General features: G+C 37.7%; 1 protein-coding gene and 1 long non-coding RNA gene across 8 annotated transcripts in view; one reads left to right on the forward strand and one right to left on the reverse strand.

Annotated features, from left to right (window-relative positions):
* LOC133536839 (uncharacterized) overlaps window positions 1–1,141 on the reverse strand; it is a 48,277-nt gene extending 47,136 nt beyond the window's left edge. For both annotated transcript variants that reach the window (XR_009802563.1, XR_009802562.1), the window contains exon 1: window positions 1,000–1,141. This is a non-coding gene — a long non-coding RNA (uncharacterized LOC133536839). The remainder of the gene's footprint in view (window positions 1–999) is intronic.
* stard13b (StAR related lipid transfer domain containing 13b) overlaps window positions 1–11,842 on the forward strand; it is a 191,434-nt gene that overhangs the window by 138,750 nt on the left and 40,842 nt on the right. The window contains exon 1 of one of the 6 annotated variants that reach the window (XM_061877470.1): window positions 8,894–9,065. The exons of the other annotated variants lie outside the window; for them this stretch is intronic. Within the exon in view, the coding sequence (XP_061733454.1) occupies window positions 9,053–9,065 (13 nt within the window). The 5' untranslated portion in view covers window positions 8,894–9,052. Of the gene's footprint in view, window positions 1–8,893; window positions 9,066–11,842 lie in introns of those variants that run through there. 6 annotated transcript variants of the gene reach the window in all.

Below are 11,842 nucleotides of genomic sequence, written 5' to 3' on the forward strand. Positions count from 1 at the left end.
CATCATTGATTTATAAACTATCAGACTGCGTGGTCGCTAGTGGTGGGTTTCAGTAGGCCTTTAACAACTAATGAATAATCAATTATTGAATAGGGTGTGCAGTGCTAAAATGAATACATTCCAACTAAATTAATAATAATATACTGTGTATGCAAATTAAATTTACAGCTTCACCACTTTAGGCATAATTTTTGCGCTTAAGAAACTTCTCTATGACTTTAGCTCCATACTTCTTCTATTGGTTGGATATTGTCATTACTGCCGCAAGTGGTGGAAAAGTGCATGACAACTGCAGCCCATACAGACCACAGCTGAGAAACAGATGTTTTTTACGCAGCCCAACAAAAGCATTAAGACACGCTGTTGCTTTGTCTGCTTTTGTATGCATTTTATTCACTTTTTTTAAATTCCTTGCATGTTAAGCATACTTGGCCAATAAATATGTATCAGATTCAGACTAATATCTACATCAATTATCCACGGTTGGAGGGCGTTTTCCGAAATGTACTTGATTGAGGCATCCGCATTAGAGGGTTGCCTACAGCCGCAGCTGTTAATGTATTTTTTCCCTGTGTTGTTAATTACAAACCCCAGCAGTTATTTGCTTTTGTAAAGCACACACAGCTCTCGGAGACCCTGCGGTTAATTAAATAGAGGCTTTAATTGGTCGACTTCGATTGTAATGCGGCAGTTTTTGGATGGAATGGCAATAACTCAGTCCCAAAATGGGCCTTTGGTTCAAATCCTGAAACACATGAAAAATATGTAGCAGATATGCCCGTCCAATTCACTTTTTAAGACTAGAAAATACTGAAAATGATTTTGTTTTCTGGGAACTAACCACAATCCACACTATGACACGCACGTCCTCTGCAGTGGACACATTTGAGCCTTGATGAGATGCCAACCTCGTGACGCTCCGAGCGTTTTTGAAAAGCTTCACATGAATATTTGTGGTGGTGCGACTGGTATTCCAGACATAAGGGAGAGAGTTGTTACCCCAAAAAGATGAAAGCGGTTTCTCCCTGGGTGTCCTTCAGGATGCCGAAGGCGAGTGTTACCACAGCTGTGCTGCTCATGTTTGAATTCAATACAGGACCCTAACAGAAAAACAGGACTCTGGTGACTTTTGACCCGCCCTGCTTTGACAACGGTCAACAACAGCAGCTCCCTAGCTCGCACGGTCGCGTTATTTACCCTCACAATCAATAAGCTCTTGCTGTGCGTGTGTGTGTGTGCGTGTGTGTCATAAGCCTGACGGTTTATACTGAAGATGAATATTGCAGTTACTCTAAAGATGCAATTTGTCTTTTAAGCCAAGACACTAAAAGGTGCGGCTAACTATAAGTTGTTCTTCAATTGTCAACTTCTGCGTGTGTGTGTGTGTGTGTGTGTGTGTGTGTGTGTGTGTGTGTGTGTGTGTGTGTGTGCGTGCGTGTGTGTGTGCGTGCGTGTGTGCGTGCGTGCGTGCGTGTGTGTGAGTGTGTGTGTGTTCTTGTATTTCTACACTTCTCGAGACATCAACAAGAAAAAGTACCTTCCATATGAGGACCGGTGATCAAGTCAGGACCGAAATCATGGTTCCAATACAGAAAACCATTGCATCTACTAGAGAGCCAAATACTAGAGTCTGTGAACATTGCTCCAAAGTCGTTTTTTTTTTTTTAACTTGATGTGCATACAAAAGTAAACATTGACAGTTGCAAAGGCAGAGATATATGATTAAGCAAGCGGAAGAAGGAACAAATACACTACGGTACTAAGACTATAGTGGTCGTTGATATTTAGCTTCTACAGATGGGTTACCCAAAGTGCGGCACAGGAGCCATCTGTGGTCTGTGACTCGTTTGTCATCGGCCTTAAACACATTACAAAATAAAAACAAAAATAGAGATCTCATTTGCACCCTTGGTGGTGAAATCTATCAAATTTAGGGTGGCCCGAAAGAGGTAAACATTTTTCAGAGGTCTCAAGAAGATAACAAATACAGGAATATGTGTGTGTTCTTGTATTTCTACCCTTCCTGAGACATCACCAAGGAAAAGTACCTTTCATATGAGGACCAGTGAACAAGTCAGGACCGAAATCATGGTCCCAATACAGAAAACCATTACATCTAGTAGAGAGCCACATATTAGAGTCTGTGAACATTGCTCCAAAGTCAGTTTTTTTTTACTTAATGTGCATACAAAAGCAAACATTGACAATTGCAAAGGAAAGAAAATTATGATAAAACAAGCGAAAGAAGGACTTCCCTATTCATCCCCCCCAAAAAACGTCAGGTGAACAGCTGATTTTACGAATTCTGGTGCTGACGTAAGACAACCCGTGTCCCATATGTGACCGTAGAATGAATAAATACACTACGGTACTAAGACTCTAGTGGTCATTAGCTTCTACAGATGGATTGCCCAAAGTGCGGCACAGGGGCCATCTGTGGTCCATGAGTCGTTTGTCGTCGGCCTAAATCACATTACAAAAAAAAAAGAAAAAAAAAATTGAAATCTCATTTGACTTGTTGAAGGGTGGACTGACTTGTTGAAGGGTGGACTAGCCAAGTAAGGTTTTCATTGTACGGCAAACTGTCTGTTTAACTGCGCATATGACAATAAACAATCTTGAATCTTGAATCTTGAAAATCTATCAAATTTGGGTCGGCCCTAAAGAGGTAAGCATTTTTCAGAGGTATCAAAAAGATAACAAATACAAGAATATATGTGTGTGTGTTCTTGTATTTCTACCCTTCTTGAGACATCAACAAGGAAAAGTACCTTCCATATGAGGACCGGTGAACAAGTCAGGACCGAAATCATGGTCCCAATACAGAAAACCATTCCATCTATTAGAGAGCCAAATACTAGTCTGTGAACATTGCTCCAAAGTCTTTTTTTTTTTTTTTTTTTCCTTAATGTGCATACAAAAGTAAACATTGACAGTTGCAAAGGCAGAAATATATGATAGAAAAAGCGAAAGAGGGAACAAATACACTACGGTACTGAGACTATAGTGGTCAGTAACAGTTAGCTTCTACAGATGGTTTGCCCAAAGTGCTGCACAGGGGCCATCTGTGGTCCGTGACTCGTTTGTCATCGGCCTTAATCACATTACAAAAACAAAATAAAAATAGAGATCTCATTTGCACCCTTGGTGGTGAAATCTATCAAAATTAGGGTGGCCCTAAAGAGGTAGGCGTTTTTTAGAGGTCTCAAGAAGGTAACCAATACAAAAATATATGTGTGTGTGTGTGTGTGTTCTTGTATTTCTAAACCTTTTGAGAAATCAACAAGGAAAAGTACCTTCCATATGAGGACCGGTGAACAACTTAGTAAAACAGAAAACCATTGCGTCTAATAGAGAATGTCTCATTTGCAACCCTGGTGGTGGAATCTATCAAAATTAGGTTGGTCCCAAAAAGGAAGGATTTTTCAATTTGTCTGTCTGTCAGTTTTATAAGTGCTTCCTCTCTGGTCAACATATGAAATAACAAGTGTGTGTACAAATTTGAAGCGCTCCCCCTTTGGTCAACATATGATTAAATTAATTAAAAATATATATATGTATAGAAATATGTGTATGGAGACATACTGTAATAACTTGAAGGAAATAATGAAAATTTTCTAACAAGGTGTCAACTTTTTTCTTATAAAATTGGGAATAATTTCTCATATTATTTCTGTTTCTGTAATATTGCAATATTTTCTCATAAAGTTATTACTTTTTTAAGTAAAATTATTACTTTTTAATGCAAAATGGTGACATTTGTCTTATAAAATTCTGACTTTTGACCCTGCGATGAGGTGGCGACTTGTCGAGGGTGTACACCGCCTTCCGCCCGATTGTAGCTGCGATATGCACCAGCGCCCCCTGCGATCCCAAAGGGAATAAGCGGTAGAAAATGGATGGATGGATCACAATAATGCACATTTTTTTGTTGGTCTTGTAAAATAGTGACATTTTTTAAATAAAATTATGACTTTTTTCATAATTTTGGCAAGTAAAATTCTGATTATTATGTTAAAATGTGAAAGTTTTCTTATAAAAATGTGACTTTTGTCAAGTAAAATTATGACTCTTTTAATAAAATTGCCACAATGTTAAGCTTTTCTTGTAAAAGTGCGACTGTTATTGAGTAAAATTCCAACACAAATGTACTGCAGGCACTTGTGCATAAGCAAGCGTTTTTTTGTCTTTTCCTTAGTGGATTATTTTGTGAACCTTCTGTCACACTAGTTGTTTCTTCTTTGGGCCTAAATGCAGAATGCAGAATGGCGCTGGGTGGTCTGGTCTCCTCCAGAAGGTACAAACATCAGCAGTGTGTACCCATGTATGAAAGGTGACTCTGAATGTAATGGAGTCAAGCTCACTTTGAGCTGGAGGAAATGTTGCCTCGTTGTCGGGGGCAACGCTGCCCCCGGAGCTAATCATTTTAAAAGCAAGCGGCCCCGTGTCGACTGCGGGATAACGACGGGTCCCCCGGCGAGGCTGCAGGAAGTCGTCAGGTGATTGAACACGGGATTCTTGTAATTACTGGGCTCACGCGTGTAGAATCAAGTCACCGTTAGTCAGCTTGTTGCAGACTGATGATCTTTTGGACGTCCTTTGTCTTTTTGCTCAGAGTCAAAGACTGGTTTGCGAGCGGCAGCTCATCCTGACGTGTGTGCATGGGAAGTCAAGCCGCTTTGATTCCCAATCACACGTTTGTTGCAGTCCGTTATTGGCATTCACCATCGCCACTGCTGGTGAAATCTATCAAAATTAGGGTGGTCTCAAAAAGGAGGCATTTTTCTAATTGAGTGTTTCAGTTTTAAAAGTGCTCCCCCTCTGGTCAACATGTGAAGTAACAAGTGGGTGTAAAAATGTGTAGTGCTCCCCCCTCTGGTCAACATATGAAATATATATATATATACATATATACAGTGGTGCCAGTGGTGCAAAAAAGTATTTAGTCAGCGACCGATTGTGCAAGTTCTCCCACTTAAAATGATGACAGAGGTCCGTAATTTTCATCATAGGTACACTTCAACTGTGAGAGACAGAATGTGAAAAAAAAATCCAGGAATTCACATTGTAGGAATTTTAAAGAATTTATTTGTAAATTTTGGTGGAAAATAAGTATTTGATCAACCATTCAAAGCTCTCACTGATGGAAGGAGGTTTTGGCAGTATTCTTCTTCCTCCAACATGACGAGTTGAGTTTATACCAAAAAGTTATATTTTGGTTTCATCTGACCACATAACATTCTCCCAATCCTCTGCTGTTTCATCCATGTATCCATTTTGGGAAGTCATGCCGCTTTGATTCCCAATCACATGTTTGTTGCAGTCCGTTATTGGCATTCACCATCGCCCCTGGGGGTGAAATCTATCAAAAATGAGGGTGGTCCCAAAAAGGGGGGATTTTTCTAATTGACTGTATATCAGTTTTAAAAGTGCTCCCCCTCTGGTCGACATATGGAAAAACAAGTGTGTGTAAAAATTTGTAGTGCTCCCCCTCTGGTCAACTTATGAAATAACAAGTGGGTGTAAAAATGGGTAATGCTCCCCCTTCTGGTCAACATATGAAATAACAAGTTTTGGCCAAAATTAATAAAATAAATAAATAAATAAAATTGGATATAGAGACATACTCTGATAACTTGAAGTAATTAATGAAAATTAAAAAACAAATACAAACAAAACAAATAACTAAAAACAGTCTTTTTCTAACAATGTGTCGACTTTTTTCTAATAATAAGCTCATCCTGACGTGTGTGCATGGTAAGTCACGACGCTTTGATTCCCAATAAGTAGTTTGTTGCAGTCCGTTATTGACATTCACCACCGTGGTGAAATCTATCAAAATGAGGGTGGTGCCAAAAAGGAAAGATTTTTCTAATTGACTGTGTGTCAGTTTTAAAAGTGCTCCCCCTCTGGTCAATATGTGGAATAACAAGTGTGTGTAAAAATTTGTAATGCTCCCCCTCTGGTCAACATATGAAATAACAGGCTTTAGTCAAAATTGATTTAAAATAAATAAATAAATACATAAATAAATATGTATATAGGATCATACTGTAATAACTTGAAGTAAATAATGAAGATTAAAAGCCAATTAAAAACAAAAAATATCTAAAAACAGTCTTTTTCTAACAACTTTTTGACTTTTTTCTTATATAAGCTCATCCTGACGTGTGTGCATGGGATGTCACGCCGCCTTGATTCCCAATCACACCTTTGTGGCAGTCCGTTATTGGCATACACCATCGCCAGGTGTCAGACCAAAAGGAACGCGGGACAATTCTGATATGAGACATCAGAATTGGGTTTTTGCTTCTATTTTTACTGTAAGTCTGACTTGTATTAGCTTCATGCCTCCAGGCGTCGCCACACCTCTTCTACTGCTCATTCCTTTTTTTTTTTTTTCACCTGCTGGCTCACCCTTCCAGGTGTTTTTGATACAGACGGTCTCAGGCTACTCTCATGCCTCATCTGGGTGATTCATTTCGCCGTCTCAGTGCGGGGAAATAATTTGCAGGAGCACATATAAACGTAAGCGGTTTGTTTAAGAGTGCTTTTAAAGCGTCGACATGCTCAAAGACTATTTATTGTTTTAAAGAGAGGACGGCCCTCGTCATTCTGTCTGCGCGCTGCGTGTTTATACACAGGGCCCCGGGCTCCAGGAGTTGTGTTTTACAAGAGCAAAATGGCAGATAGTCTCCGTGCAAATGGGCTACATCTGGAAAGATGCTTAGGTTACAGGAAACTGCGAGTGGATGGGACGTCTTACGTAAGCACCGGTCATATTATCCACGTGTCTGAATAATGAATGTGGTCACATAGGTTCACGCTGAATACCCAGGCTGCTGTTTCATTTAATATACTGTAAATATTGCAGTAGTACTAGGCAGCAATTACAGGAATATTCCAAGCGCTATGCAGTAGGGGTGGCAAAATGTTTTTATTTTAGAATGAATCGTGATTCTTAATTGTAATGATTGTTAATCGATTCAAAAAATAAAAAATAAAACAGTTACATATAACCTAGTAATTAATGAAAATTTGTAAAATTAACTGTTGGTACTATTAGTGGACCAGCAGCACACACAATCCTGTGTACTTCACAGAGTGTATCCCTTGCACACTGTATTGATGTATATTGTAGGAAACAGACTATTAGTAACAGAAGGAAACAACCCTTTTGTGTGAATGAGTGAAAACGAGTGTGAATGGGGGAGGAAGGGTTTTGGGGTTGGTGCTCTAACTGTACGTGTATCTTGTGTTTTTTATGTTGATTTGATAATTAAAAATAAATAAATAAATAAAATAAAATATGAACATATATATATATATATTTTTTTAAATATATTTTATATTGAAAAAAATACATGAATAAATAAATACATGAAAAAAATGTATATATAATATATATGTATATATACATTTATATATTATATTTTTTTAAATAAAAATATATGTATATTTTAGTTGTTTCTTCTATTTTCTTATATATATATATATGTATATATGTATGTATAAAAAAATATGTATATATTTTTAAATGTATTTAAAATATCCATCCATCCATCCATCCATTTTCTAACACTTATTCCCTTTGGGGTCGCGCCGGTGCCTATCTCAGCTACAATCGGGCAGAAGGCGGTATACACCCTGGACAAGTTTATTTAAAGAAAACTAATATATATATACATAAATATATATATATATATATATATATATATATGTATGTATATATATACGTATATATTCATCCATCCATTCCTACCGCTTATTCCCTTTGGGGTTGTGGGGGGCGCTGGTGCCTATATCAGCTACAATCGAGCGGAAGGCGGTTTACACCCTGGACAAGTCACCACCACATCGCAGGGCCAACACAGATAGACAGACAACATTCACACTCACATTCTCACACTAGGGCCACATTTTAGAATATATATATATATATATATATATATATATATATATATATATATATATATATATATATATATATATATATACATATATATATATATATATATATATATATATATATATATAAATATTATGTAAGTATTTTTCTATTTTCCTTCATTTTTGACTAAGGTTCAAGGAGCCACTAGGGTTGCAGACCCCTGCCCTAAAGGATACAACATTATGCACAGGTGTACTTGTAACAATTTTTACAGACAAATGTTACTATTTATAGTCAATGTTTTCCATGAGCGGGGCATACAATAAAATAACTGAGAAGCAATTCTATAGTGGTGTTGTCAGTTGACATATCACCATGTTATTAGACCACAAGCACACGTGTTTCCCTATAATGGTGGTTGTCAGTGTTTTGTCCCATCACCACCACTCTCAGATGACAACGTTAACACACATCTTTCCATTCATGGACCTCTTCCAGACAGTTTGGATGTTGGGGATGGTGTGGAGGCGGACTTAGTGGAGCGCCACAGCATGACTCACAGCTGCTGATTGCTGACACTTTATGTCATGATTTTTCCCCTCCAGCCCGTCCCAACCCGGCTTAACTTTTTTCCATCCCTTCCGGAATAACATCTGCACTTCTGGTTTTGGTGCGAATAAACCTTTTCCACATTGTTGGTCAGCAGTGTAAACACGCGATACCCCCCCCCCCCCCCCCCCACAGTGCAACTTTGATCAGCCCGTTGGAAATAATTGGAAATAAATGGAATTTGATGGCAATTGTCCGTGTTTTGCGGCATGGAACCCCGCTGCCAAAAATCCGGCTGGGTGTAAAAGAGTTGTGGTGGGCACAGTTGGGTAGGAGGAACGGGCACAAGGGTGCAGAGGAGGGGTTGGAGGAGAAGTCTGCCACAGAAAAGGGGGTGGATTGAAGGAAAGATTTAGTGCAGGGAACGGCCTATAGTGGTGCTGGGGAGGGTGGGGGGTTAGATGGCAAGAGAAAGGGGAAGAAGGAGCCGAGTTCAAACTCCAAGCTGTGCTGAGAGCTAGCAGGAATGCAGCCCAGCGTGGGAATAAAGATGCTTTGACTTGGAATAGCGAAAGCTCTCGACGGATATACACGAAGCGGTCCGGATATACCATGAAAATATCCCGTGAGTACACAAACATTTGCTAATACCGGAATTATCTACTAGGGGGCCTTTCCCAAACCTCAGACCTTGTTGTTATTGGATGATTGATCATTGCTGGTTGCTGTTAGCCATCGGCGTCCAAAGTGCGGCCTCGCAGTTCTTTTTTTTATTTTTTTTTTTTAAAGGCACATTCTAAAAATACTGTGACAAAAAACGAAACCAAAAATGAAAAAAGTACAACAGGAGATCAAAAGAGGTTAAATGTAATGAGAAAAAGCTGCCATTCAGGCTGTTTGTTGAAAAGCGGCCATTGCTCACACATTAAAATTGAAAAATATCCATCCATTTTCTACCGCTTGTCAATTTTGGGGTCGCGAAAAATAAGAAACGTTAAACTCAAAATTAAGTCTCTGAATTTACTTACGTTGATCTTGAGACTTAAGTGGCGAAAAGTAAAAAGAAAATGAAAATAATGTGTGACATATTGTGGAAAATTTGTCAAACATTATTTTTATTTAAATACGAAACCAAAAAAAAAAGCGGAACAGGAGAGCAAAGCAGGCCGAATGTAACAAGAAAAAGCTGCCATTGCTCAGACATTAGTAATGATTAATAAAAACAATTTAAAAATTCATCTGAAAATCAAGTCTCTACAAAATTAAGTGTCTAAATTTACTTAAATTGTTCTTGAAACTTAAGTGATGAAAAGTAAAAAAAAAAAAATAATGTATGAAGCATTTTTACCACTTTTGGATCCCTGAAAATTTTAGCGTGATCATTTTTTTTTTTTAAACTGTCATTGCTCAGGAAATAATAATGAATCAAAATCAATGTTGATATGAATTATTGGTCTATCGAAGGCTCCAACTACTTAACATTAAATATTCCACTTTAAAAAATTGTTTTCGTGTTTTTACAATAAAAAACTGGGGGGTTTTTTGGTTTTATATTTTTTTACAAAAACGGCATAAATAATAATATTATTACTCATTAAAAAAAACAAAATACTGAAACTCTTCCAGGATCAGGGAACAAACTTGAGGAAAGCCTTACATGTTAAAAAAAGATACATCTATTTATTGTATTGGTTTCGAATGCAGCTGAGATAGGTTCCAGCACCCCCCCCCGCCACTCCGAACGGGACAAGCGGTAGGAAATGGATGGATGGACGGTTTTGAAAATAAAAAACATCAAAATGGCCCCAGCATGCATTGATTTTTCAGTGTGTGGCCTTTGGTGCTGTGCTGTGAGCTGTTTTAGGGATTCATGTTATCTGCAAACAAATTATTACCATACTGAGAAACAAAATTAGTTTTTGTTATATTTTATACACAGATACACAGATGTCCACTGCAGAGGACACTCATGCCCAGGAGGTTAGGTGTACAGTATGATAATTACTTTCGATAAGATCTAGACTGAAGCTGGGATAGGCTCCAGCACCCCCGGACTGCTTTAGTATATGTGTACGCACGTGTTGACAAGACAGGGGGAGTGACCGTCGTAAACACCAAACATTTTTGTAGGGCTGATAAAAAAAATGATATAAACTAGAGATGTCTTATAATGTGTTTTTGCCGAAATTCGATATTCCGATATTGTCCAACTCCTAATAACCGATAGAGATATCAACCGATACCGATATACAGTAGTGGAATTAACACATTATTATGCCTAATTTTGTTGTGATGCATTAAAAAATTTAACAATGTTACAAAATAACTCAACTCAAGTTATGGAAACAAATGCCAACATTGCACTGCCATCCTTATTATTGAAGTCACAAAGTGCTTTTTTTATTTTAACATGCCTCAAAATAGCAGCTTGGAATTTGGGACATGCTCTCCTTCAGAAAGCATAAGGAGGTTGATGTGGGCGGGTTGGGGGGGGGGGGGGTCGAGGTGGAGGGGTTAGCGAGGGGTGTAATTTGTAGCGTCCCGAAAGAGTTAGGGCTGCAATGGGTTCTGGGTATTTGTTCTGTTGTGTTTATGTTGTGTTACGGTGCGGATGTTCTACCAAAATGTGTTTGTCATTCTTGTTTGGTGTGGCTTCACAGTGTGGTGCATATTTATAACAGTGTTAATGTTGTTTATATGGCCACACTCAGCGTGGCCTGTATGGCTGTTGACCAAGTATGCGTCACATTCACTTGTGTGTGTGAAAAGCCGTAGATATTATGTGACTGGGCCGGCACGCAAAGGTAGTTTCCTTGGCGCTCTGTACTTCTCCCTACATTCGTGTACACAGCGGCGTTTTAAAAAGTCATACATTTTACTTTTTTTTTTAAACCGATACCGATGATTTTGAAACCGATACATTCATTTCCGATATTACATTTTAAAGCATTTATTGGCCTTTAATATAAACTTAGTAATTGTGAAAAAAATAGACAGTTTTAAAACAAGTGTGTCCTGTTGAACCACTAATGGTAACATAACCTTGCTTTAGCTTCGAAAATTGTAAATAAATTTAACGCAGGCTCCGATGTGCAGTTCTGATTTTTTTGGCAAATCCGACTTCTTCAGTGGCCGTTCACAATACAAATATATATATATATATATATATATATATATATATGTATGTATGTATGTATGTATGTATATATATATATATATATATATATACATACATACATACATACATATATATATATATATATATATATATATATATATATATATATATATATATATATATATATATATATATATATATATATATATATATATATATACATATACATATATGTCTGGCTTGCCACTGACAGTTTGTTTGTGTTTTGGTTTTTCCTTTGTGTG

The sequence above is a fragment of the Nerophis ophidion genome, linkage group LG18 (assembly GCF_033978795.1).
Source record: "Nerophis ophidion isolate RoL-2023_Sa linkage group LG18, RoL_Noph_v1.0, whole genome shotgun sequence".
In the NCBI taxonomy this organism is placed as follows: domain Eukaryota; kingdom Metazoa; phylum Chordata; class Actinopteri; order Syngnathiformes; family Syngnathidae; genus Nerophis; species Nerophis ophidion.